Below are 25988 nucleotides of genomic sequence, written 5' to 3' on the forward strand. Positions count from 1 at the left end.
TTACATAAAAGATTGTATGTTTCTCGTGTGTTTTTGTTCGGGAGGTTTTGTACTCATTCAGAAGATGTGTAATAGCGCCCCCGAGTGTATAACAGAGAAAACACAAAAAGCCGTAAAAACTCGTCTTTTGTGGGGTAGCGTTGTCATCTGAATGACGAGATAACTCGTCAATGGCGGGGAATGAGTTAAAGACTTAACTTGAAACACATTAAGGGAACATTTAATTTTCTTTCAATTTGCTATTCAAAAGTAACATTTAAAAAACATTATACAAAGATCAGACAAAAATCCAGATAACTTTAATGAACATTCTATAAAGGTTACTGGAAGAAGAACAACAAAATTAGGTTAATAGAGCTTAATTTGAAGAAAACTGGGGAAACATTATTTTTTTTAATTTTGCCAACATTATGAGAATGACATAAAAAAATTTATAATAAAAAAAATAATAAAACAGATAATCTAGCCAAAATGTTTCAGGAACATATCTTCCATAAACAGTGTATAAATAATGTTTTAGTGCTAATGTTTTGAGAACATTTTGTAAACACCAGATAACTTTAAACAAATGTTCTATTAACATTTCTGATAGAACGTTTGTTCATAACTTTCCCAGAATGTTCGCTAAAGTTCTAAAAACGATCCCTGTTAGCTGGGAATGTGACAAATGAAAGTAAAACAACGTTTTTCATTTATTGTGCTTTTAAACCCTTTCCCCACTTCGTTATCGAAACGGGACGTGTTTTGAAAAGAGGCACTCTCTAAAGTGCTTACAACAGTTTATATTCAACCGCTATCACTATTGTTTAGGACTCAAGTTAGAAATCATAAATCTATATAGGTTCTGATTTACTGCATGTATAAAGTCAGTGCAGGTTTCACAGCAGTTCTGGAAAAATAGTTTCAGGTTTCTAGTATGGCGTCCATGCGCGAAGCCCTTGCGTTTGCTCTACGTGCGAGACGAAAGTCTAGATCCTTCCCAAGCCGACCCGGAACTGATGGAGAGGAAAGATTGCGCTGGAAGCGGGAATGGTTCAAGGTGGGACGCTTAAAAAAGAAACCTGTTGAAGTGGGCCGCCGCGGATTCCTCCAGCTGGATTGTTTGTTGACATCATTCGCTCTCCCGCCTCTCGCCCTCTCAGACAGTTACTTCAGTCTTACTGGCGGTTCTGTACTGATGATGGTGATGTCCAGGGATATACTGCAGGTGGTCCACTGTATGCATGCGGCGGTTGGCGAACGCCTGCCTTTTGTTGCCCACCTGCGCGCTTTCAACAGTCAGTGTGTTGTAGGACTCATTGCTGCTGCTGGGGTGCGAATGCATCTTCATCATTTTGTAGTGCCGGTCCATGACCGGTGTGGTCGGTACGAACATGTCCGTGTGCGATAGCGCCCGTGACATGGCCTTCTCACGGAAATTGGAGCGCCGCAGGGAGAGCATCTTATCCGGTGAGAGCAGTGGGTCCTGGGAGTGCAGTCGCTCGGCCGACAGCAGCTGCTCCTCCGAGAGGATACGCCCGTGGTACGGGGACAGACCGCCGGTACCGCCGCTATATGACGACAGGCCATAGTCCCGATGTGGTTTGGAGTGGGCGGGTGAGAGCACGTGGTCTTGGGACATGGCACGCTGCACGCGTTTTGGCTTCTGGCGCTGCGCCGGTGGATCCACGTTCAACTTGATCATGTGCGTCTGCAGGTTGCCTCCGCGATGCGTCGGATCAGGCAAATGGTGCTTGCGGATGTAATACTCGTCATCCTTGTCACCTGAGGAAGAGAGCAGAGCAGGGCTGTTAACGGTAAAATAAAACGATGGAAAAAACATTTACGCATCTTATTTTTTACTTGTCTCTTTTTAGTTTAGACAAATCTGAAGTATGTTTAAACTAATACTGAACTGAAAAAGAGTGAACAAATTTACTAATGTATTCAAAATAATAAAACACAACAAAAACAATCAAAAGATATATATTGAAGAACATTCACATTACTTGAAGTAAACTGAAACTTAACTAAAATGAACATTTATTTTGTTTCCAAGGGCAAACTTCTCAAACGCAAACTATTGAAAAAAAACCATCTATGTTATTTGAACTGGTTAACTAATTAGTTATGTGATTAGTTCATTGAAGTTAAAGCTGCAGTCGATAACTTTTGACGCTCTAGCGGTTAATAAACAGAACTGCTTGCGTCTTGCGGAAGAACATCGTAGTAGTGATGGCCGATTTGTGAATGAATCGTTCAATTTAACCGGTTCTTCTTAGTGAACCGGTTGAACCAGTTCACCAAATCGAACTGAATCGTTTAAAACGGTTCACGTCTCCAATAAGCATAAATCCACAAATTACTTAAGCTGTTAACTTTTTTAATGTGACTGACACTCCCTCTGAGTCAGAATAAATCAATGTCCCGGAGTAATTAATTTACTCAAACAGTAGGCTACACTGACTGAACTGCTGTGAAGACCGAACTGAAGATGAACACCGAGCTGAGCCAGATAATGAATGAACACGCCCACTGCTGGAGCAGTTCTCGTTCTCGAGTCAAGAACCGGTTGCTTCGGTTTTTGGGATCACCAGTACACTGAACCTAGAATCGTTTCTGTCGGATGCGTCCAATTTTAGAACCGATGAACTGATGATACTGCGCATGAGTGTAATTTAAGTATTTTGTTAAACATCCAAAAGTGTGATAAAATAACTATATATATATTTTTTTTTTAGATGAATGTTTCCAATCTGTATATTGTATATAATGTATTGGCCAAATGGGTTTTCAGGGAAGTTGGACAATAATTAAGACTCTAAAGACTCTATGTTTAATAAGAATAAGGGATGATTTATGAAAATACCTGTACTGTATTTATAGTTAATTATGACACATTCACAAATTGAGTTTGTAGTAAACAGAACATGAACACGAGTAGAGCAGCTGATGATACTGAACTGCAGCAGCGATTCTCGTTCTCGAGTCAAGAACCGGTTGCATCGGTTTTCGGATCATCAGTACACTGAACCAAGGAGCTGATTATACTGCGCATGTGCAATTCAGCGTGAAGCCAACTGACTCACAGCATGTCTGAACCGAAGTGATTCTTTTGGTGATTGATTCTGATTCTGTGCTAATGTTATCAAATTCTGTGCCAATCCGAGGGCTTGGATGAAGGGCAATCTGGCGAAACGTAAGTTAATTTAATAACAAATAAACGCAATGGATTATGTTTAGTAAGTGGATCATGGTTTCTGCGCTGATGACACCTAATTTATTTACTTTATATCTTCAAGACTTAAATCCTCATATGTACATTATTGCTGTTACTGTATTTGGGTGTTGTTGCAAAACTCAAATGTAAACTTTTAATGATTATGAGGTTTTTAACTGACTAAAGTTATGATTACTGACTTTATATATTTGAATGTTTGATAGGCGTGACGCCATTACGTCATCGCCAATGACATCATTACGTCGAGCGTAAAAGAACCCCTGAACCTATTTTTTCAACCGGTTTATTGAATCGAACCGTCCGAAAGAACCAGTTCGCGGAAAAGAATCGAACTTCCCATCACTACATCATAGCCGGAACTACTTCTCTCTGTTTATGTCTATGAAGAATCACAAAAGGTACTGGGTTACTCCGCCGCGGTATCCCCGAAGCAATCTAAAATAGTCCGAATATAAACACTTATTATAGGTGCACCCTAGTGATTCAGGACAAGCTAAAAACACGGTTTGGAAAATGGATTCATGGTGTACTCGCTTATTATATACATTTTGAACACAAACAAAGTTACGGACCGCAGCTCTGATTGGTTGTTTATTACCGGGAGCGGATGTATTTCTGCAAATGGCAATAGGACCACTGGGAGGAGCCGGAGGAGCTTGATTTTTTTCACAGATTATCTGCCTCATATTCTACTGTCAGGACATAATGACAGGTTTAATAAATATGTAAAAATATATTTTTACAAAAGTTACCTACTGCAGGTTTAAATTAAAACTATTCAAAGCAAAAAATAGTAATACATTACTTACTAAAACGAAGTTATGGTTAGTTGTAATAAATAAATAAAGCTAGTTAATAAATGATTAACTATTAAATTATTAAAGTTAGTTAATAAATTAGTTGCCAAGGCAGCGTTTAAACTAAAATTTTTAAATAAGTAAAAAAAGGAACAAAAGGAACAAAGCAATAAAACATAAAAAAATAACATAATCACTAAAACAACTAAAAAACATTGATGTCAACTGAAAAAAAATGTAAAAATATACATTATATATATATATATATATATATATGTGTGTGTGTGTGTGTGTGTGTGTGTGTGTGTGTGTGTGTGTGTATATATATATATATATATATATATATATATATATATATATATAATTTATTAAGGATACTAAAATAACCGTATCAGTCACAAAAGAAAACAAACTCAGAACAAACTCTGACTGATAAGAACAAAACTCTGTCCTAAGTTAGAATTTTATGACTTGGAGAAAAAAAGTAAGACTGATGTGAAAGCTCCAGGTCCAGAAACGCTTTTGCTGATGTGAAATACAGCACTAAACTGTTTTTTTATGTCTGTTTCCTCACTTTCTCAGTTTTTATTGCGCTGTTTATCTTTTCCTTGTTTTTCTCAACAATGGCACAGGAAACTCAGAGTCGGAGTTGATGCAGCTATGATGAGTCCCTCTGGATCTGAGTGTGTGTGGGACGTTTTGAGTTCTCGAGGAGCAGATCAACTCAAGAATAGGGCATTTCTCCGGAGATGTTGCCATGTTTTTGTTTGTTTGTTTGTTTTTTACTTTCCTTACTCATGAAGCAGTAGGTGTTTGGGATGATTGCCGGACTGCATGAGATGTGCTTTATACTTTATTTCAGTTAAAATCAGTACACACACAAGCCATTATGACATTTCCTAACACAAAACCAACAAACTTTGATTTAAAGTGTGATCAAAGCTGTGCTTGTTTAATAACTACAAAATTTGACCAAATATATAATATTAAAATAAATAAAAACTAAATTACTACTGTAATATTTCACTGTAAAATAGAAAATGGGTTATTGAGGAATAATAATAAAAATTAAAAGTAGATGTACAGTATTGTTCAAAATAATAGCAGTACAATGTGACTAACCAGAATAATCAAGGTTTTTCATATATTTTTTTATTGCTACGTGGCAAACAAGTTACCAGTAGGTTCAGTAGATTCTCAGAAAACAAATGAGACCCAGCATTCATGATATGCACGCTCTTAAGGCTGTGCAATTGGGCAATTAGTTGAATTAGTTGAAAGGGGTGTGTTCAAAAAAATAGCAGTGTGGCATTCAATCACTGAGGTCATCAATTTTGTGAAGAAACAGGTGTGAATCAGGTGGCCCCTATTTAAGGATGAAGCCAACACTTGTTGAACATGCATTTGAAAGCTGAGGAAAATGGGTCGTTCAAGACATTGTTCAGAAGAACAGCGTACTTTGATTAAAAAGTTGATTAGAGAGGGGAAAACCTATAAAGAGGTGCAAAAACTGATAGGCTGTTCAGCTAAAATGATCTCCAATGCCTTAAAATGGAGAGCAAAACCAGAGAGACGTGGAAGAAAACGGAAGACAACCATCAAAATGGATAGAAGAATAACCAGAATGGCAAAGGCTCAGCCAATGATCACCTCCAGGATGATCAAAGACAGTCTGGAGCTACCTGTAAGTACTGTGACAGTTAGAAGACGTCTGTGTGAAGCTAATCTATTTTCAAGAATCCCCCGCAAAGTCCCTCTGTTAAAAAAAAGGCATGTGCAGAAGAGGTTACAATTTGCCAAAGAACACATCAACTGGCCTAAAGAGAAATGGAGGAACATTTTGTGGACTGATGAGAGTAAAATTGTTCTTTTTGGGTCCAAGGGCCACAGGCAGTTTGTGAGACGACCCCCAAACTCTGAATTCAAGCCACAGTACACCGTGAAGACAGTGAAGCATGGAGGTGCAAGCATCATGATATGGGCATGTTTCTCCTACTATGGTGTTGGGCCTATTTATCGCATCCCAGGGATCATCGATCAGTTTGCATATGTTAAAATACTTGAAGAGGTCATGTTGCCCTATGCTGAAGAGGACATGCCCTTGAAATGGTTGTTTCAACAAGACAATGACCCAAAACACACTAGTAAACGGGCAAAGTCTTGGTTCCAAACCAACAAAATTAATGTTATGGAGTGGCCAGCCCAATCTCCAGACCTTAATCCAATTGAGAACTTGTGGGGTGATATCAAAAATGCTGTTTCTGAAGCAAAACCAAGAAATGTGAATGAATTGTGGAATGTTGTTAAAGAATCATGGAGTGGAATAACAGCTGAGAGGTGCCACAAGTTGGTTGACTCCATGCCACACAGATGTCAAGCAGTTTTAAAAAACTGTGGTCATACAACTAAATATTAGTTCAGTGATTCACAGGATTGCTAAATCCCAGAAAAAAAAATGTTTGTACAAAATAGTTTTGAGTTTGTACAGTCAAAGGTAGACACTGCTATTTTTTTGAACACACCCCTTTCAACTAATTGCCCAATTGCACAGCCTTAAGAGCGAGCATATCATGAATGCTGGGTCTCATTTGTTTTCTGACAATCTACTGAACCTACTGGTAACTTGTTTGCCACGTAGCAATAAAAAATATACTAAAAACCTTGATTATTCTGGTTAGTCACATTGTACTGCTATTATTTTGAACAATACTGTATTTCTACATAAAACATTAAACAAAATAAAATAATTATTACTATGAAATTCTTTTTGGTATCATATTATATATTATATAAGTAGCTTTCCTTTTCTTTCTGATCCGCAGTGGACAGAGACTGCCGCTGCAGATGAATGTGTTTGTGAGCAGCTATCGATTCGCTGCTCGACTGTTTATCTTGGAGTTAATGAAGACAGGATCTGATAGCTGGCCAGCTGCTGGAGTTCAGAATTACCATCACTGACAGCGCAGGCGGCCCAACACGCTCAAAGACCGAGCGTGCCGATGTGAGGCAATGACATTAGACGTGAAAAGGTCAGGCGGACAGTCACGCCGGACCCCAGAGCTCAATTATCTGCTTTAGATCAGCGTACAGTAATGCAATCTTATGCCACAGACGCACAATATGAGCTACTGGCCTTCCAGGATGAAGTGTGCTGGACGTCCCATCACACGAGGAGCAAGAGTGCTAAACTGTCAGGTCAGCTGCATTATGAGCCACAGAAAGTGACCAATTTAAATGCTTAGTTTGATGTTCAGTACACTGTGGTTTAATGTCATGATGTTTGAGAGATAATAAATCTTTTTCAAAAGACGAGATGTGAGATGTTTTGGAGGCTTGTGGAGATCTTTTCTCCATGAGGAACAGTGAACGTGAAGCTTCTGGAAACTAGCGCTCCTCAAAAGCCAGATAATCAGATTTGATGCATTATAACATGATTTTCTTAAAAATTATGTCTGGATAATCAAGTAAACTTAACCTGATTCAGTCCAACAAGTATTAATATTGAAATATTAGTATAAGTAGTATTGTAAGTTATAAGTGATGCTATCAATAAGAGTACAGAAGATTGTGAGTTTAACAGGTTTTAACTAGTTTTGATCATTTAGAAATGTGTGTATCAAATATGTAACAGTAGTATTTCAAGGGTTAATCCTTTAAAATAACATGTTATCTCTCTTCTCCCTATTAAAACCCTGAGTAATTGTTCTCCATTACGGTTCATTACTCTCAGGTCTGCCTCTGGTCGACTCACAGCAGGTGAAGCCCTAAATTACTCAAACAGCACTACAAACAGCCCTCGTGATTTAAGACACCACAAGCACCATTGTTTTAACATCCCGCAGTACAGAAAATCCACATTAACGCTCCCACATTTCTATGACTGTCCATGTCTGTCTCTTTTTGTGATTTCTTATTCTCTGTCATTTGTGGTAAGTTTGTTTTTGAGATCAGTGTCCTTTTGAAGCTTCATTATTGATTTCTCTTGGTTTTCAATCTTGTCATTTTCTTCATCCGGCTCAGCTCTATGTTAACGCAGCATGTCAATACTTTCGTGTTTAATCTATCCTGCCCTATTGTATTTAATGAAAGCCAGTCAGCTGGTAATTTTTCCATTTAGCAGGTGCTTTTATCCGCAGTGCATGTATTATAGTCACAGTCCCTGTGGAGGCGAGCGTCCTGTGCAAGGACACTGAAGTCACAGCAGATCATGCAAACTTTCTCATTTGAGAGACAAACCTACTAGGGGTCAGTTTGCAGAGTTCATTTGAAAAAACAGATAAGTCAGTTTTTAACAATTTTCAAAACTCATGTTTTTTCATTATGCATCTCAATGAAACATTGCAGTTGGGTTACAGACAAATAAACAAATAAACTCTTTGTATTTTTTTTCATATATTTTGCAAGTCTCTTCAGCTTATTGAGGCTGCATTTATTTGATAAGAAATACAGTAAAAACAGTAATATTGTGAAATGTGACTATATTTTTACGATCAAAGCTGAAATTTCAGCATCATTACTCCAACATTTCTGTATGATTATAAATGTCTTTACTATCACTTTAGTTCAAGTTCACTGTATTTTTGATCAAATGATTGCAGCCTTGGTGAGCAGAAGAGTCGATTCTAATGCAATTCTTGTATAATTTATCATGTGAATTCTGCACATGAATGTATGAATGTATGAAAATGAATCTCTCTGTCTCTTATATAGAGTGGATAATAACGAAGGGAGGAGTATGCACCCAAGTCTGCTTTCATGGCCATCTCGTAGGACGGTGGGAGGTGCGTGAGGTTCTGGAAGGACCTGGAGAACGACAGGTCGTACGGCTCAGTCTGGGATGTCAGGATGTTGTTCATTCTCGGCTTCTCTGCAGGCCAGAAATGAAAAAAAGAAGCAGAGAGAGAGAGAGAGAGAGAGAGAGAGAGAGAGAGATGAAACACATCCCATATAAGAGAAAGCAGTTCCAGCTCTGTGTATGCAGGCCTCCATGGCATCTGTCTGAAAGTGTGTGTGCTGGACTTGTTTAATGAGGGTGAGTGTTGGTCCAGGCATTTGCTCAGCCAATAAAACACTTGTTGGGAATGTCGTTCCCTCATTTTTACTGGGTGCTCATGGGACTATGAACTGCCAGGCCTGGGATTTGCAGGCTATTTTCAAAGGCTTGTGTTTCTAGACTTGTATATATGACATTTCATAGGCACAAATATACCAGACCACATATACACTGCAAAAAATTATTTTCTTCCACAGAGTTTTTGTTTTGTTTACTAGTAAAAAACTGTCCTGTAGGAGTAGTTCACCCCCACAAATTGATTTGCTGAAAATGTCTTCACCCTTACGGTAGGTCATCCAAGATTCATCACATTTGGAGAAATGTATCATTACATCACTTGTTCAGCAATGGATCCTTTACAGTGAATGGGTGCCGTCAGAATGACATTTCTCATTTCTACAAATCTGAGGAAGAACAAACTCATTTATGTCTTGGAAGTGTACAGGCACAGGTCAAACAGTTGTAGCACAAATACTGAACGTGTGTTTAATACTTTGTTTAATGTTTAATCTTGTCTGAAAACAAACACAGGTAAGACTTCAACACACACTGATGTTCCATACAGAGCACAGAAAATACAGTTAACACTGATGTGAATGCATGTGGCATTGTACAGTGTATTGAGATGGCGCCAGAACTGCAGCTGTAGCACGATACTACGACATTTCTTCAAAAGCAGATTGTGGAGACATTTTAATTGTCCACAATCAAAATTATAACATTTTGTTCTGCATTTTTCAGAAAACAAGATAAGTAATTACACATCTTAAGTAGACATATCTAGATTTAAAGTATATTTGTACTGAAAAACAAGACAAAATACTGAGTTAGAAAATATTTTTTTGCAGTATAGAGACCAACACAGAGAGTGTAAATGTATGGAGGTAAGCACAGAGAGACTGCACACAAACACAGACCAACACAGAGAGAGAGCACACCCTACATTCACAGACATAAAAGAATTGAGAAATCATACACATGTACAACATGTGTACTGCTTACCGTAATACTCTATTCGGTGTCCTAACAAACCCAAGTAAGAAAAACAAAATCAGTAACTTTCTTTTGCATGCTTTTGATTCACGGTGTCACATATTGCAGGATCATTCTGCTTCAACCAAATTCAGAAACATCGAGCCTGTCCTCCAACAAAAAACAACCATATAGCTTGTTTGTGCAATCACCTTATTACGACCTATATTTACATTTTAAAGTTAAGCGTCCTCTAGCGGGCGTAAAAATAATGACAGTATCGCGATGCGTCTGTCGTCATGAAATGACGTAAAACGTCATTACCAATCAAAACGCATGTTTATTTAAATGCAATGTGTGGACTTTCAACACCGATCTCACAGTATTTCCTACATATTTTACTAGGTAGCTTATTCGTTCGAATGACCACACCTAACCCCACCCCTAAACCTAATCCTAACAGAAATCATGCTAAATTATGATTTATTGAGCATATACATTTTCGTGCACATCAGTTCTCTGGGATCGAACCCATGATAGTACCATTACATATCAAGGTATAACGCAATAATCTACTAACTGAGCTACACAAAACACAAATCAGAGTGCAAATAAAAGAGTACAAAACATTAATAACAAACCTTTTGCCGATAGGGGACAAATGACCTATACGAGCGTATTGGTTGGAGGACAGGTTGGAAACATCCCTATCAAATTTTATTTTATTTTTGTTCCTGAAGAATGACAAACATAAATAGTCCTGAAAGCCAAAATATTAAACATCATAGATTAATTTTCACTGTGTAATCCACAATTTTGTAGGCAGCGTTCAAAATGACAATTTTGTCAAATACGATATGTATAAGCTAAATTACAGTGACCCATATTTGATTTGAAATTTAACCATTTGCCCATGGAGATACACTGAGATCCCCATATCTTTGGGATTAAACCTTAGAGGACCTTAAAAATGAAGATATCAAAATAAAAGTTTGTTAATAACCAAAATCTAAAAGCTTATTAAGATACTTTAATACTGCTTGTTGTACAGGCATGCCAACTTTGAAAACATATCAGTTTTTCCTCTCAGACAGTTAAGATCTATTTATTCAGATGTTTTGACAGAAGTAAATGAGATACAATTCTAGTTTTAACATGATTTGTTCTTAAGATAGTCCCCTTTATTATCAGATGTATGCAAAGTGACCACATTTGGAACTGGAAACGTGTACAATTTACTCCTGGAGCCATACTGTGATCCCCATATCTCTGAGATTGAACAATGCTGAGCCTTAAAAATAAAGATCCCATAAGAAATCTTTGTTAAGAACCAAAATCTAGAAAGATATTAAGATATCTGTAATACTTCTTGAGTTACAGGCATGCAAACTTTGGAAAAATTTGGCTCCAAATCTCAGGTAAAACTTATAATGTTGAATACCCTCTATAAAATAGTGGATTACTCACTAAATATTCATCCATGGCAGTTAATAGTTTGCCTTTCTTTTAATTGAAGTTTTTTTCCACTAGAAAGTTTTAGCCTGGACCTCTGGGTGGAGCTGACAAAGCATTTTATCAATGGAGTGAGCTGATATCAACTGGTTTCAGTGATATCTAGCACACAATAAGTTTGATTTAATTGAGTGCATACGCTAATAGCATTGCCTTTTCACCGCGAGAGATGTGACCGATGTGTGCTTATGCTCTGAAAAGCTTTTTCACTCAAAATAAAATTTAGGAAGACGATATAAAGTCAGAATAAATACAAGTGTGGCTTTTCACAGTCGGCAAACTGTGCCGATCCGATTAGCATACTGTTTTGTTACACAATCCTCCATTTACAGGCTAAGCTTTTAATTTCCTGTCAAGAGGCCGTTTTGTTTTTGTCAAAACCCTGCTTTTTTCATCCCAATCAAGTTTTGGGAGTGAGGCGTCTCTGATCTCGAGGGCTGTCGGGGAGTTAAGCATCTTGAGTAATGGAGATTATCAGCGCTCATCTGATGCGGCTAATTACGAAAATCTTTGCTCGAGATCAAATCTAGCTCCATTAATTACTCCAATCTGATATGAAACACCACGCTCTTCACCCTTCAAACCATCTGGATGTGGAAGATGCTGATAGTATCGAGATGTCGTCACAAATCAATTAAACTCTGAGCGTCAGTTTCATTACTGCAGACGAAATGAGTGATCGGGGATTAACAGGAAACAAAGATATGGAACAACTCACCGATTTTGGGTGTGTGTGACCCGGAGAGATCCAGGTGGCTGGTGTAGTCGTGTGGATGGTTATCTGTCAAAAGAAAACCAAGGAAAAACTGGTGTGGTTTAATGTATTCCATACCAATTAATCAGCGTGACAGATTCTGTGCCATTTTTACACTTTTCCTGACCGGCAGATGCTGCTGGAAGACAGTGTGTCTGTGTTTACATTAGAAAACATCTGTACAGCACCCGCAAGACGAGCAGAAATCCCCCCGAGACGTCTCAGGAACACGCACAGAAAAGTTTTAGAGAGCAAAACAAGATCAAATCAACAAGTAGACTGTAATAACTGCAGCTTTAAGCCTTTAAACAAATAAAGAAAAATGAATAAAAGCAATATTGCTCCATTTCTGCTAGACATCAGCGTTTACTCCTGAAACTGAAATGAGAAAAGAAACGAGTGTTGCTTATACAAGTCGTAAAAAGTTTTCAAAATAAGTCTTTTCTGCTCAGCGAAGCAGAATTTCATTTCATTAAAAATAAAGCAGAAACAGTAAAATAGTTTTCTGTGTGAATATATTGTAAAATGTAATTATTGCTGTGATTGTTTATTCATTTTGCAAAAAGTTATTTTAGATTCTTGACAATATTACGTAATTTAAATGTGATTAGTAATTGTGATCAAATTAATGCTTCCCTGGTGAGCAGAAAAGACTTATTCATTATTCAAAAGTTTCTGTGCTGCAAGATAAGTAACCAATTTCAATATTTTAGAAATCTTTTGTTCAATTCATTAACCCCAAGTAAGTCCCAGCAATAGTCATTGACACAGCAATCGCTCTTAATGATCAGCCACAGCTGTGTTGTAATTGTAAATCAATTGATATTCATATTTACTCAGTGTCTTAACGTTCAGAGGTTTGGGAATTACGCTTATGAGTTTCCAAAGACGTGTCTAGGGGTTTTAATATAGCGTCTTGCATTCAGTAGACAAATAAAATCTGTGTTAAATGGGACACGGGGATACTTCAGTATCATTTACACAATTATATCTCATTAGCAAACGCCACTGCTGATAACAACAGAACGAAAACCCACTGTTAATATGTGATTAACATCAGCGTGTTTGACCGGCTACAACGCAGTCGCGAATCAACACTGACACCTTTTCTGTTTACAATTATCTTAGCATGAAATAAGTTGGTAAACAACAATTTCGCTCTAAAAAAAGGTTTGGACGTCCTGAGACACAAAGCAGAAAAACATGTCGTGTTTGGTGCTTTCAAGCCATCACAGAGTTGTTGGCTGTCTTCTGCTGTGTGGATTTGAGGGCCAAAGTGAAACAGACAAGCACAGATGATTAGGTGCAGAAAACACAGTCCAATTACATAAAGCAATGCTGTATGCTAAACCGCAGGAGCGCTAGCTGCTGTCCCACTCAACCGGCCAGCTTTGATCAAGGGACCAATTATCCCGTCTGCACTTCTCAACCTAAATGAACTTGTTTGGTGCTTTCAGACAAGAAACAGCTTTCCTCGGCCTCACACGGACACGCGATTTGCAGCCTTGCTACATAAACCAAACCCGCTTTTCATCAGGACTGACAGTGAGGAGAGAGTTTGAAAGAAGAAATATCTCTTTTGCTTTGCATGACGCCTGAAAAACAGTTTCCTGAATGCAGCGTTTGTTAAAACCCTTGGAGCGTGTTTCATGTTTCATTGCAGGTACATGCAGAGACGGGATCAATTAGCTTCAAATGGCGATCCCAAACAACTTGAGCTCAGTGTTGACAGAATAACAACACATGCTGTCAAACCCCAGCAGTCCCTCACAGTTTTAGGCCTTTCAAGGGTTTGTGGATAACACACATCGAGCACAGAACAACAGGGACTGTCCACTTGATTTTGCAAGTATTTTTTCCCACTGATTTCCTCTGTAACAATATAGCAAAACATTCTTCAATAGAGAGTTGTAAATGTTGAGACACATTAACTAAAATCACTTTATGAAGCAAACAGAATAGGAAAATTGTAAACTAAAATCCCATGAAGAAAGGCAGATCATCAAAAAAAGGTAGAATGTAAAACATTGACTTTTAGCCATGCTATACTTTTAAAACTAATTTTCATTGCAAAACACTGGCGTGCATACACGCTAATAGTCAAAGGTTTGAAATAATGACACATTTTTAATACTTTTATTCTGCAGGGATGCATTGAATTGATCAAGTGACAGAAAAGACATTTAAGATGTTATAAAAGATTTCAAATTTTCAAATGAACGTTCAAATGTTTCAAATGTTCTTTTGAAAAAATACGAAGCAGAACAGCGGTTTTCAACATTTCTTATAATCAGAAATGGTTCTTGAGCCAGCAAATCAATATATTTGAGTGATTTCTGAAGGATCATGTGACACGGAAGAGTAATGATGCTAAAAATTCAGCTTTGCATCCCAGAAATAAATTATATTTTACAATATATTTGAATCGAAAAATTTTTGTTATAAATTATCATAATATTTTAGTTTTTTTGCTGTATTTACTGTTATTATGATCAAATAAATGCAGCCTTGGTCAACAGAAGAGACTTTTCTCAAAAACATAAAAAATAATAATAATAATTTCAAAGTTTTGTCCATTATATCAATTCCTGAATCGGATTTCAATTAAAATTGAGGAAGCAAACAGAATGCAGAATTTAAATTCATAAAAATAAATGAATGTAACTGTCCTTTTAAACCAGAAAAGCAAAGTTTGTAAAGATAGATTGACAGATATTCAATCTGTGCTGAATTTCTGTGAAAGGCAATCTAATAAACTCATTTTCTAGTCATTACCAAGTAACTTCCTGCACATTATCACACTAATCAATCAAAAGTCTGCCAATTTACCAGATTTTCCCTGGGAATTTGCCAATTAAAAAATAAATGAGTACATTAATTAAAAAGTAATAATTAAAAAGGCCTATATGGTAGGCCTGTCTATAAATATGTTGTTGTTGTTCTGTTTTAAGATGCTGAATAATCAAATCATGGCTTAGGATTTTTGATAATTTAGTGATATTACAAAAAAAAAATAATAATAAATAAATTGTTGCATGGTGACACATCCTTGACCAATGTTATAGCACTTAAAAAAACACCTTGGCATTTAAAGGAGAAGTTCCCCTCCACCAGACATCAATTACAAAATGTGCTCTTGTACATGACATGTACTACGCCTTTAAGTGAACCATTCTCTGAATTTACATTTTTTGATGAAGTTTCCCAGGCCTGGTGTCAAAAGGAAATGTCAAAGATCCCCTCAAGCGCTGGAAGTTATTTCTACATCCTCTTCTCTCCTAAACAGAGGCTGTTTGCTGACAGAAGTCACAACCCCTGCCCTCTAATTCAGTTATGTGAGACACACGCCGCTAGGTCAGATTCACAGGGGTGTGAAGTCATTATACAATCATGCTGAGAAATGAGAATTAGCATTTTAATTTCACAACTTTTACAGTAGAATCCCGACTGCAGAAGAGGGTTAACAGATGCTTTAGTTGAAAAATTTGATAAATACTGCTTAAAGAAATAGTTCACCCCCCCCCCCCCAAAAATGCAGAAAATGCACTCACCTTCAGGCCATCCAAGATGAAGAGGAGTTTGTTTCTTCATCAGAACAGATTTGCAGTGAATGGGTGCCGTCAGAATGAGAGGTGAAAAGCTGTTGAGTCCATAATTCATAATAACACTTCTTCTGTTGAAAAAGTAAATCTCCTATTTTCCTCAAATCCACAAATTCATTCAAATCCACTGACATATTTGTTTCTATAATACTTGTTTTGGTCTGTTTCGGCTTTTAAACAGTGCTTGATCTATTCATATTTCTCTCTTGATTCAGACAAGATGACTTTTTCACTGCATTTGTACGAATAGAGGACTCGTATTTTAACCAGAAGCAGTGGTTTACAGTTAAATTACTGTAATGATGGATTTATTTCCTACAAACATGCAGTTTTTTCACCTCACAAGACATTAACTGATGGACTGGAGTGGTGTGGATTATTGTGATGTTTTTATCAGCTGTTTGGACTCTCATTGTGACGGCACCCACCCACTGCAAAGGATCCATTGCTGAGTGATATAATGCTACATTTCTCCAAATCTGATGAAAATCAAATTCATCTATATCTTTGATGACCCGAGGAGTCAATTTCAAACAAATTGTAATTTTTAGCATCATAAAAGTAGTCAGTAATACTTGTGCGCTACAATACAAGTTCTCTGAAATCATTTAATTGTTTTGTCTGAGAAACAGAAGCACATTTCTCTCTCATATGATGGAGCTGGAAAAGAACAGCATCTCCTTTTGTGAAAATACAAGTTTGGAAAGAAATGGGATTGAAACTACTCCCTTAATAAAACATACAGTGGTGCTGCATATATGAAATATATGTGACATGAATTGTGTGAATAACTCACTGAAGCACACAAATGAATGTGGACCTAGAAAAAGGCAGTTATCCAACAGACAGTGACAATATTCCCAAAGGCTGGAACAAAGCACTTTCTGAAGTGTCCTGTGTGCGGCAGCCACTTAAAAACCTGCTGGTGGATGTTAATCAAACGCTGAGAGATCTCAGAGCGGCCAGTGCAGAAACACACTCCTGCTGACCTGATTAACACGAGCAGCGCTTCTGGGGAATTTATTCATCTCAATACAACACACCGCTCAAAGTATGAATGACGCTCTGACAAAACGCCTCGCTTTTCAAACAACTTCTCCATCAAATCAGTTCTCCACCATACGGTCACGATTACGGTGATAGAAGAACGGTAACCTCATATTAGCTACCTCAAATAAAATAAGATAACATATTTGTTATGACGAATGGACGATTGTGCTGAATACGGTTCACCCTAACAGCAAAACCAAGAAAGAAGAAATTATATTTTGCATAAGGAAAATGAAACCACCAAGTATTTCACCACTGAAAATATATTTAAAAAATTACATGAATGAATATGAATAGCTTTAATGCATCCTTGCTGATTAAAATGACATCAATCAATCAATCAATCAATCAACCACATGAAATAAAAAAATACATAATTTTATGCTGAAGAAGACAATCATTTACATAAACCAATACACGAAATAATAATCATTATTTCAGATAAATTTCAGATAATCAGATAAATAAAACTACAATAACAAAAACTGTCACTATCAGGGTTATTAGCATTACTAAAATGTAAAAACAAAATTAGCATTACTAAAATTTAAATATTTATATATTAATATATTAAATATAAAAATATTTATATATTAAATATAAAAATATTTATATATTAAATATTAAAATATTTATATATTAAATATTAAATATTTATATATTAATATTTAAATATTAATTGCAATAAAATAAACATTAGCTGTGTTTTATACAAATAAAATAATATATAAAATACTTATTTTTCTAATTTCAGCTAGTTTTAAATTAAAAAAAAAAACCTTAATCAAAACTATAAATTCTAAAACTTCACTAAAATTTTTATGGAAACAAAACAAAAAAACTAGTAATATATTCTAAATATTAACAAAAACGACAATATTATAGCAACGATACTAAAATAACACTTGTCGAAATCCAAAATGCAAAAAATAAATAAATAAGATAAAGAAGAGAAGAGAAGAGAAAAAAACAACTTAAAGTTGTTCATTTTCTTAACACAAAACTTCTTTTTCTATATGTATTTATCAGTTTAATTTTAGAGTGAAATATGGACATGTTTTTCACAGGATTGCCCATATGTTTGAGCATATGTGTCTGTCTTGATGCTAAGATGTTCTGGGTGTTTGCCAGGCGCTTCTGAGTGGCTTTTAGTGTGTTGCTTTGAGGTTTCTAGATGGTCTCGAGTGAAAAGTGCCCTCCGTTCATGAGTCTCAGTCATATTCTTGTCTCTAAATTTGGCTCGAGTCCCTCCTTCAATGCAACTCCCCAGTATGCTCTTCTACCAAGGACAAAACATGAATCAGATCGTTCATAAAATGAATGGCACGTCAGACTTTATATTCATCTCACAAACACAGCAGGACGAGGAAAGATCTCTTAACTTCACGTTGACACAGGAGCAGCAGCTGTCTGCAGCTTTAAGAGCAAGAGTTAAAGCGCAGAGCTCACATCCAGGCCGCTTTCTAAATCTAGTGCCCTACATTGAGTGGTCTGCAAGGGGAATGGGCCGTTTCACAGCTCTCAGCTGGCAACGGGGATCAAACTGCTCTGCGCGGCTCTGCAGGCCTTTCACACGAGCTCTAATTTCTGTCCGTAACAGATGGAGGAATCAACACACTTTCAAGTCAAAATCGACCCTGTTTACTTTCTTAATGTGCATTCCTGGTCACACCGTGCACAGTTCATCAGCATGCGGTTTAAGAGAGAAAACATTCACGTGATAATCTTATATCATCATGTAACACTGTGCTCTGTACCAGAAACCACCTTTATTTACAAGATCATAGTTTTCAAACCAAGCAGTCCAACAGCCAAACTCAATCCTGTATGTAATCCCCACTTTTGACAACGCAATCAATTCCTGATGGATAAAATCATGTCTCGTCCTACATTCATTCTAGCTGAATTTCCTGTTTCATTCTGAAGAAAATGTCCTTTTTTCTTGTTATTTCTATAAAGGAGATGCTTTTGATACTAATATACTTAAGAAAAAAAGAAAGAATGATGGAAAATCACACAAAACCACTTTAACTTTACTAATTAATATTTCTGAACAGCAATACAATATATAATACATCCTACCATTCAAAAATTGTGGTCAGTAAAATGTTTGTTTTTGAAGGAAGTCACTTTTTCTCACCAGAGGTTCATTTCTTTTTGACCAAAAATACAGTAAAATTGTGAAATATTTTCACAATTTAAAATAATTTTTTTTCTTTGTGTTAAATGTTCAAATGTAATTTATTCCTGTGATCAAAGCTGTATTTTTAGCATCATTCCTCCAGTCTTCAGTGTCACATGATCTTCAGAAATCATTCTAATATGGTGATTTTGATGATTATGAACATTATGAAATGTTTTTACTGTTAATTTTAGTCAAAGTAATGCATCCTCACAGAATAAAAGTATTAATTCCTTAAACAAAAACCCTTACTGACCCCAAACTTTTGAAGGCTAAGTACAGAAATGCATTTTATGAGCCTCTATAGAACAGCATCATTCATATTCCAGGGCGATACAGGCTGTGAAGCGAGACTAAGCTCTGTTACAGCTGTGTTATCCGTCATTGGCAGGTCGTGGCGTGCTGGAGCTGGGATCCGGCTCTCATTGCCTTGCTTGTAGAGATAAGCACAGATTTAATTGATGTCTTCCTCAATTTGAAAGAAGTAACATCATTCAAAACTGTGTTTATCTGTACGCAGTGATTCGTGCGACCGCCGGGGTGCAGCGTGAGCTGACGTGACATGATGTCCTGGAGGAGCTTGAGGAGCTGAGATTGAGAAACAACACATGATGTACAAAACAACGCAAAACAGTCAAATATGCTTCACAGGATACTTGATAAATACTGTGAATATTACAGGGATTTTAAAGAAACGGTACACCCAAAAATTGACATTTGTTGAAAATGTTCTTAATCTCTGGTCATGCAAGATGTAGATGAGTTTGTTTCTTCATCAGATTTGTACGGCACCCAGATTAACTATTGATGTAATGCTACATTTCTACAAATCTGAGGACACGTTCAGCTAATTTTTATTTTTGGGTAAACCTTTCTTTAATGCACATTTTTGGCCACATACAATAAGTTCATCTCTACAGGTGTTTCACATTTCAAAAGTGAACTTGAGTAACTTCCATGTTGTCTTCAAAGTAAAAAAATATATACAGTATACTGTATTTATTATAAACAAAACAAAGATGATTAGAGTATGTTTTACAGGAAAATATTATTTCAGTATTTTGTTGCTTGCCACACCTTGTAATTTCCAAGTGCAAACTCTTTCTACACCAATGTCTTTTTCAGTGCACATCAGATCTCACTCTTTCATTCAACCAGAGTGTCTCTCTTAAAACGCTTGGCACGCAGAGCCACAAACTCAATCTTGTTCCCTCAACCCTGCTGCTACTGGAAAAAAAAAATGGTCAAAAGATTGCAAACCAAGTGAATGAAGCTCTCTCCGGCAGCAGGGAATGATAAACTACTTTAATTCTGTGTGGCTTAATCAAAACTTTCCAAACCGCCACAACAAGCTTCTCACTCGGTTAACGGTGCGTAACGGCATGAGGATACAAAAAAACGTAAAGTGGATTATTTTCATGAATTCTCATTGGCACTAATTTTGTTTGATTAATTGCTTTGCATGTTTCCTCCCAATTAGGCTGGTGTTTGCGGCACGAGGCTGCAGAGAATAGGCACGAAATATAAACTGCTCTAATGAGGGAGAAATGTCAGGCTTTGTGAAGACGCCACAAACTGGAAAATTGCACCACAGATCTGTAAATGACTTGGCAATTATGGATTGCCTTTGACTGCGTACTGACATTTCAGTGACTAGACTTGAATGCATAATTTGCATGCTTACATGCGGCTGTTGTTTATTCTGTGATAATCACACGAAACCTGCCAGGAACGTCAGGCTCTCAGGAATACTTCGCTCTGATTGTGAACAATAATATTTGTGCATAACGATGCTAGAATACAGTACTGCTCAAAAGTTTAGTTTTTAAGTCTCTTCTGTTCATCAAGGCTGCACTTATTTGATTAAAAATATAGTAAAAACAGTACAATTGTGAAATATGATTACAATTTAAAATAACTGTTGTCTATTGTAATATATTTTGAAATAAAATGTATTCATGTGAATTTTCAGCATCATTACTCCAGCTTTCAGATGCTAGCAACATGGCACATTATGTGAACATGCTAAATCACACTAATAATATGCTAAAAAATGCCTGCAACATTTTTAAAGATACTAACAAAGTGCTAAACAATGCTAGATAGCATTAAGGTAGCTGCTAAATCATGCTATCAACAAAGTAAAACATCCTAGCAAAGTGACTGGCAGACTGGCAATGTGTTAAATCATAATAGTAGTATGTTAACAATTTGGTAAATCATGCAATCAGTATGCTAAATCATGTTAGCAAAATACTGAAACATACTATCAAACTATCAAATCATGCCAGCAGCATAGCAAAACATACTGAGACTAAAAACAGTGTGCCAAATCATGTTAGAAACACACTAGCAATGCGTTAAATCATGTTAGCAACATGCTAAATTGTGCTGGCAAAATGCTCAAATATTTTAGCTACACAGATGTAGTGTTAAATCACGCTGGCAACATTTTATTGGTTTTCTCTTACTTTTCTGAGTAAAGCCTTCAGACAAGACTTTGTCAGGCCAACATTAAATGTTAAAAGTTTCTATAAAAAAATATAAAAAATAAAAGGCCACCACAGAAGAGCTACAAATCTCTCACATTTAGACCAGATAAAAAAAAATCTCACGCCACATTGGTCACTCAATTAATCCATACTAATCCAAATCAATCATAGTATGTTTGATGGCGTCACTCGGGCATCATTTGTCGTCTAGAGATGAACACACACGAGTGAATCTGCTGTCGCTATCAAATATTGATCAAACAATCAATGAAACATCCAGAAAAAACACTGGCAAGCAAACCAACAGCATTCACATCAATAAACCGCAATCAACACCAGTTAGTCCAGAGTTCAAGGAGTCACGGGAAGAAAGTCTGAAGGCTTGGACGACTCAGCTCTGTTCTGGAAGACCTCGCAGGATTTAACCTAGTTTGTAAATTTAACACCTTCCACCCTGGAGCTTTATGACAAAAGAGCAAGATGTGTCATTGCTGTCAAGACACTTAATAATTAGTCATCAGGTCCTTCTGATGAGGCTCGAGCTCGTGACGCTTCTGCAGGCAGGGATCTGTACGTGTGAGAAAGACAAAGGAAAGTTGTTTTCTGATTCAGTCCACCTCCGATCCATTTGTTCTTTTTTTTATGCCAACACAAGTCCACTTCCTGAAGGGATGCTGTCACAGACCGCACAGTCTCCCTCATCATTTACTGTAATCAAGGGTTTCCTCAATAGTGTAGACTTTGTAAATTACAAGCGAATGTCTGTACAAGACATTGAAATTTCATTCTTTGGGCTGAATGTTACACACATTCGGATTTAATTTGGATGCACACAAGTATTTCATTCATTTAGCCCTGATGAAGGCCTGTGTGCCACAAGATAGGTGCAAGAAATTCACCTGGGGCTGGATTCACGAAAATCTTCTCAAGAAATAAATTAACACATTTCTTAAGATAAATTCCACGAAGTTCGTAAGAATGTTCTCAAGCGCTGAGCTCTCATCTGAGTGAACGCTTCCGGTATGTGAGTCTACAGTGCACTTCTACAGCAAATGCATCCAGAGCATTCATATGTGCTGAATACTTTTCAGCCCCTGCTCTATTTCATTCATTCATTCATTATTTTTTTCATTGTACACAAAAGTTTCTAGTTTTGTTTCCAATAATTACCCCCATTTAAGAAATTAAATTGCTGAAATAAATAAATAAAAATCAATATTTCCTATATATATATATATATATATATATTAGGGGTGTAACGGTTCACAAAATTCACGGTTCGGTTCGATACGATACACTGATGTCACGGTTCGGTACGTTTTAGATACAGCAAAATGTAAAAACATCTCAACTTTTCAGAATGCCGCAAGCGCACCGCGGGTCATGTGACAAGAACTAACCAACCAGCTTCATCCTTTCCCGTAACAACATTGAAAACTCAGCCAAGATGAAGGAACAGCTGATCATAGTTGTATATGGATTGCAATTTTGAAATAAATTTAGTAGCAGAGCTACTGCAAGCGATTTTTAGAGCTGCAAATCCATTTATCCTTCGCTGAAATTTCCGCGTCTCATGGAGAGAGCACGTCATTGTTGCTTAGCAAAGACAGACGCCTCATGAGCGCTTCTGCCCGAGCGCTTTGGAAAGGAGGAGAAAGACGCGCTTAGCGTTTTCCATGCGTTTTTAGGCGCGATATGTGAACGGCCCCTAAGGCGCTCGCTCACTCAGTACGCGCTGAAGGCTCGTTACAAAATGTCGAATGCATTTAACAGACCAGAAATATAAGATCCTAAAATAACCAACAGGTCTGGTGCACTTTGGATTCCCTGTAAGCTATAATACCGGTGTCTAAATGCTGCAGGGATAGTTTGCTGCGTGCATGTTTCTCCTTTTTTTCGTCTTTTCCCAGATACTACTGACGCATATATCCCAGATTTTCCCGCTGGTGTTTTTTTTTTTTGTATTCCCGCTGGTGTACCCTGTCATGTTGCAGATGCAACATACCGTTGTTTTTTTATCCACCACTCTCTTGCCATCACCATTATAGCTTAAAGGGAATCCAAAGTGCACCCAAACACCAGACCTGTTGGTTATTGGAGGATCTTCTCATTTCTAATCTGTTAAACGCATTGGCTATTTTGCAACGAGCCTTCAGCGCGTACTGAGTGAGCGAGCGCCTGACGTAGACTAACATAAACATATAAGTTGGTGTTTTTTTCTTCTTCGGGAGTGTCAGGGGCGTTGCCTGTTGCGTTGTTTGGGTTATTGGGCTACCTTGTTGAACGCATATCATTATATTTCTCTCTCTCTCTCTTTTTTTTTTTTTTTTTTCAAATATAATTAATTACTCCAACGAACCGTTCGGTATACATAATGCGTACCGCGTACCGAACCGAAAGCGTCGTACCGAACGGTTCAATACGAATACGCGTATCGTTACACCCCTTAAAGCTGAATGGTATATATATATTTATATATAGACAAATAATGACAAATAAATAAATCTATAATAACAAAATAATATTAACAGAATATAATTACAAATATAACGTTGAAAAATAAAAGAAAAATAAAGAAATAAAAAAAAACACAATGCGAAAATAAAAAAATTAATAGACTTTTTGTCTTGTTTCTAGCCATGAAACAAAAGTATTTTTTGCAGTGCACAAACTATAATAATAACAAAAATATCAATCAATCAATCAATAAGCACAAGGGTAATCTGCAGAGCTACTAGTAGCAAAGCTGAATGGTCATCCATAGAAGTCATATCTGACCTTGAACTGAATGAAGCATGAAGTTTGCGAGCATCTGGCATAATCTTTCTGCTGTAATAAATGACAATCGATTGCTCGGGACATTCTTTTAAAAGCTCTTCCCAACAGCTTGCCAAACAGCCCGACGTAAAAGCTTTTTAAAAGCCCCTCACATTCGCGCATGACCTTCCCGTTACGTGCCTCTCCAAAAACGTCTCTTTTTAAGTAAGCCAGGTTATCGGCCACCCGCGTACGCCATCTGGCACGAGCCGATTGATTCGTGAGGCCTAATCGACCACTCCAGGTCTCCACGCTGCCCCATCGACACGGAGGAATGGAGCCAATTAACTCTGGCTTTGAGAACGCGACGAAATCCATGCGCATGACTGGCAGAAACGTCCAATGATCGTCTCCCGCCATTTATTATGAGTCGTGATTTATGCGCCACTATCAGGCTCCTCGGACAGATGCGTTGTGATGGAGTGGAGCGGCTGGACGAGGAGCTATACGACGCTATTGATTATCTGCCTGTATTACTGCAGCCGCTCATAGAGATGAGAGACTCTTAGTGCTTCTCGAACAAACACAAGCACTCCAGCTCAGGTGATATCAGCCATTAATTAAAGGCTGCTGGCAGCAGACCAAGACTTTTGTTTGAGAAAGTGTCACTGAAGCACCTTTATTAGCATATTGAGGGAAATAATTGGCATCTGGTGCTGTGGAGTGGCTCGCCGCGGCGAGGGTCACCAGAGCCCGACGTGTTTAAGAAGCACTGTGACGGATTTATTTATGACAATAATACACGATTTATAATAATACGCTGAAATAAATTCATTTCAAACAGTTCAGAATTTAGAAATTGACAGTAAATTTGAAAAATAATTAGAGATGTCAAGTGCAATTCAATTTGAATATGACATTTTGAAGTCTAAAATAAAGTCTAAAATAGTACTTTCTTGTAAAATATACTCCAATAATCTTTGTTGTACTTACAAATTAAATGTTTTACAGTGTACAGTTATTTTTTTAAATGAATATTATTTATTTATCTTTCTTTTTTTTATTTGTTTGTTTTTTTACTAAAAAAAATAAGTATTTTATTTTTATTTACATTAAAGTTGTATTATCTTATGCTTTAATTTGATTGGCAGTTTTTAATAATACATTTTATTAAAACTTAAATTCATAAAAATAAAAACAGACAGCAGTTTTTTTTTTTAATTAGGAAAAATAAATAAATTTTTGAAAATTAAGATTTAATGAAAAAATTGTTTTTTAAACAGAAAGCACAGAATTCAGTATATTATATATATATATATATATATATATATATATATATATATATATATATATACACTGATTGAAATTTTGGATTTCATAGTGCTCAAAATTTTGTTCAACTTGACCCTTGACTAAAAAGCAATTGAATTTCAAAAAAATAAAAAAATAAATCACAGGGTCCTACAAAAAGGAATAAGAAATTATTTAATTATTATTATTCTTTTTTTAATCGATTAAACATTATTTATGGTTTTCAACATTTAATTAAACCTTAAAAATCGTGTATTGAAAACTTTTAACTGAAAGCAAAGAATTA

The 25988-nt window shown here is 36.6% G+C and overlaps 1 protein-coding gene across 2 annotated transcripts; it reads right to left on the minus strand.

Moving 5' to 3' along the window:
- Window positions 1-1061: 1061 nt before the first annotated feature.
- On the minus strand, window positions 1062-12403 carry LOC113078115 (protein shisa-6-like). Of its 2 annotated transcripts, XM_026250427.1 has the most exons (4): window positions 12273-12403; window positions 10073-10093; window positions 8759-8884; window positions 1062-1764 (listed from the first exon to the last, which is right to left on the minus strand). In XM_026250427.1, exons 1-4 carry the CDS (start codon window positions 12382-12384, stop codon window positions 1139-1141), a joined length of 885 nt encoding a protein of 294 aa, XP_026106212.1. In that variant the 5' UTR covers window positions 12385-12403; the 3' UTR covers window positions 1062-1138. The 2 variants fall into 2 exon arrangements, with proteins under 2 accessions (XP_026106212.1, XP_026106213.1); XM_026250428.1 differs by lacking the exon at window positions 10073-10093.
- Between the last annotated feature and the right edge of the window lie 13585 nt (window positions 12404-25988).

Source organism: Carassius auratus, unplaced genomic scaffold, assembly GCF_003368295.1.
Source record: "Carassius auratus strain Wakin unplaced genomic scaffold, ASM336829v1 scaf_tig00024249, whole genome shotgun sequence".
NCBI lineage: Eukaryota > Metazoa > Chordata > Actinopteri > Cypriniformes > Cyprinidae > Carassius > Carassius auratus.

Coding starts and splice junctions, on each gene's coding strand:
- LOC113078115 (XM_026250427.1), bottom strand. CDS start 12,384: ATGGAATACATTAAACCACACCAGTTTTTCCTTGGTTTTCTTTTGACA. Junction 10,094..12,272: donor GTCACACACACCCAAAATCG/GTGAGTTGTTCC, acceptor TGGGTTTGTTAG/GACACCGAATAGAGTATTAC. Junction 8,885..10,072: donor ACACCGAATAGAGTATTACG/GTAAGCAGTACA, acceptor TCTGGCCTGCAG/AGAAGCCGAGAATGAACAAC.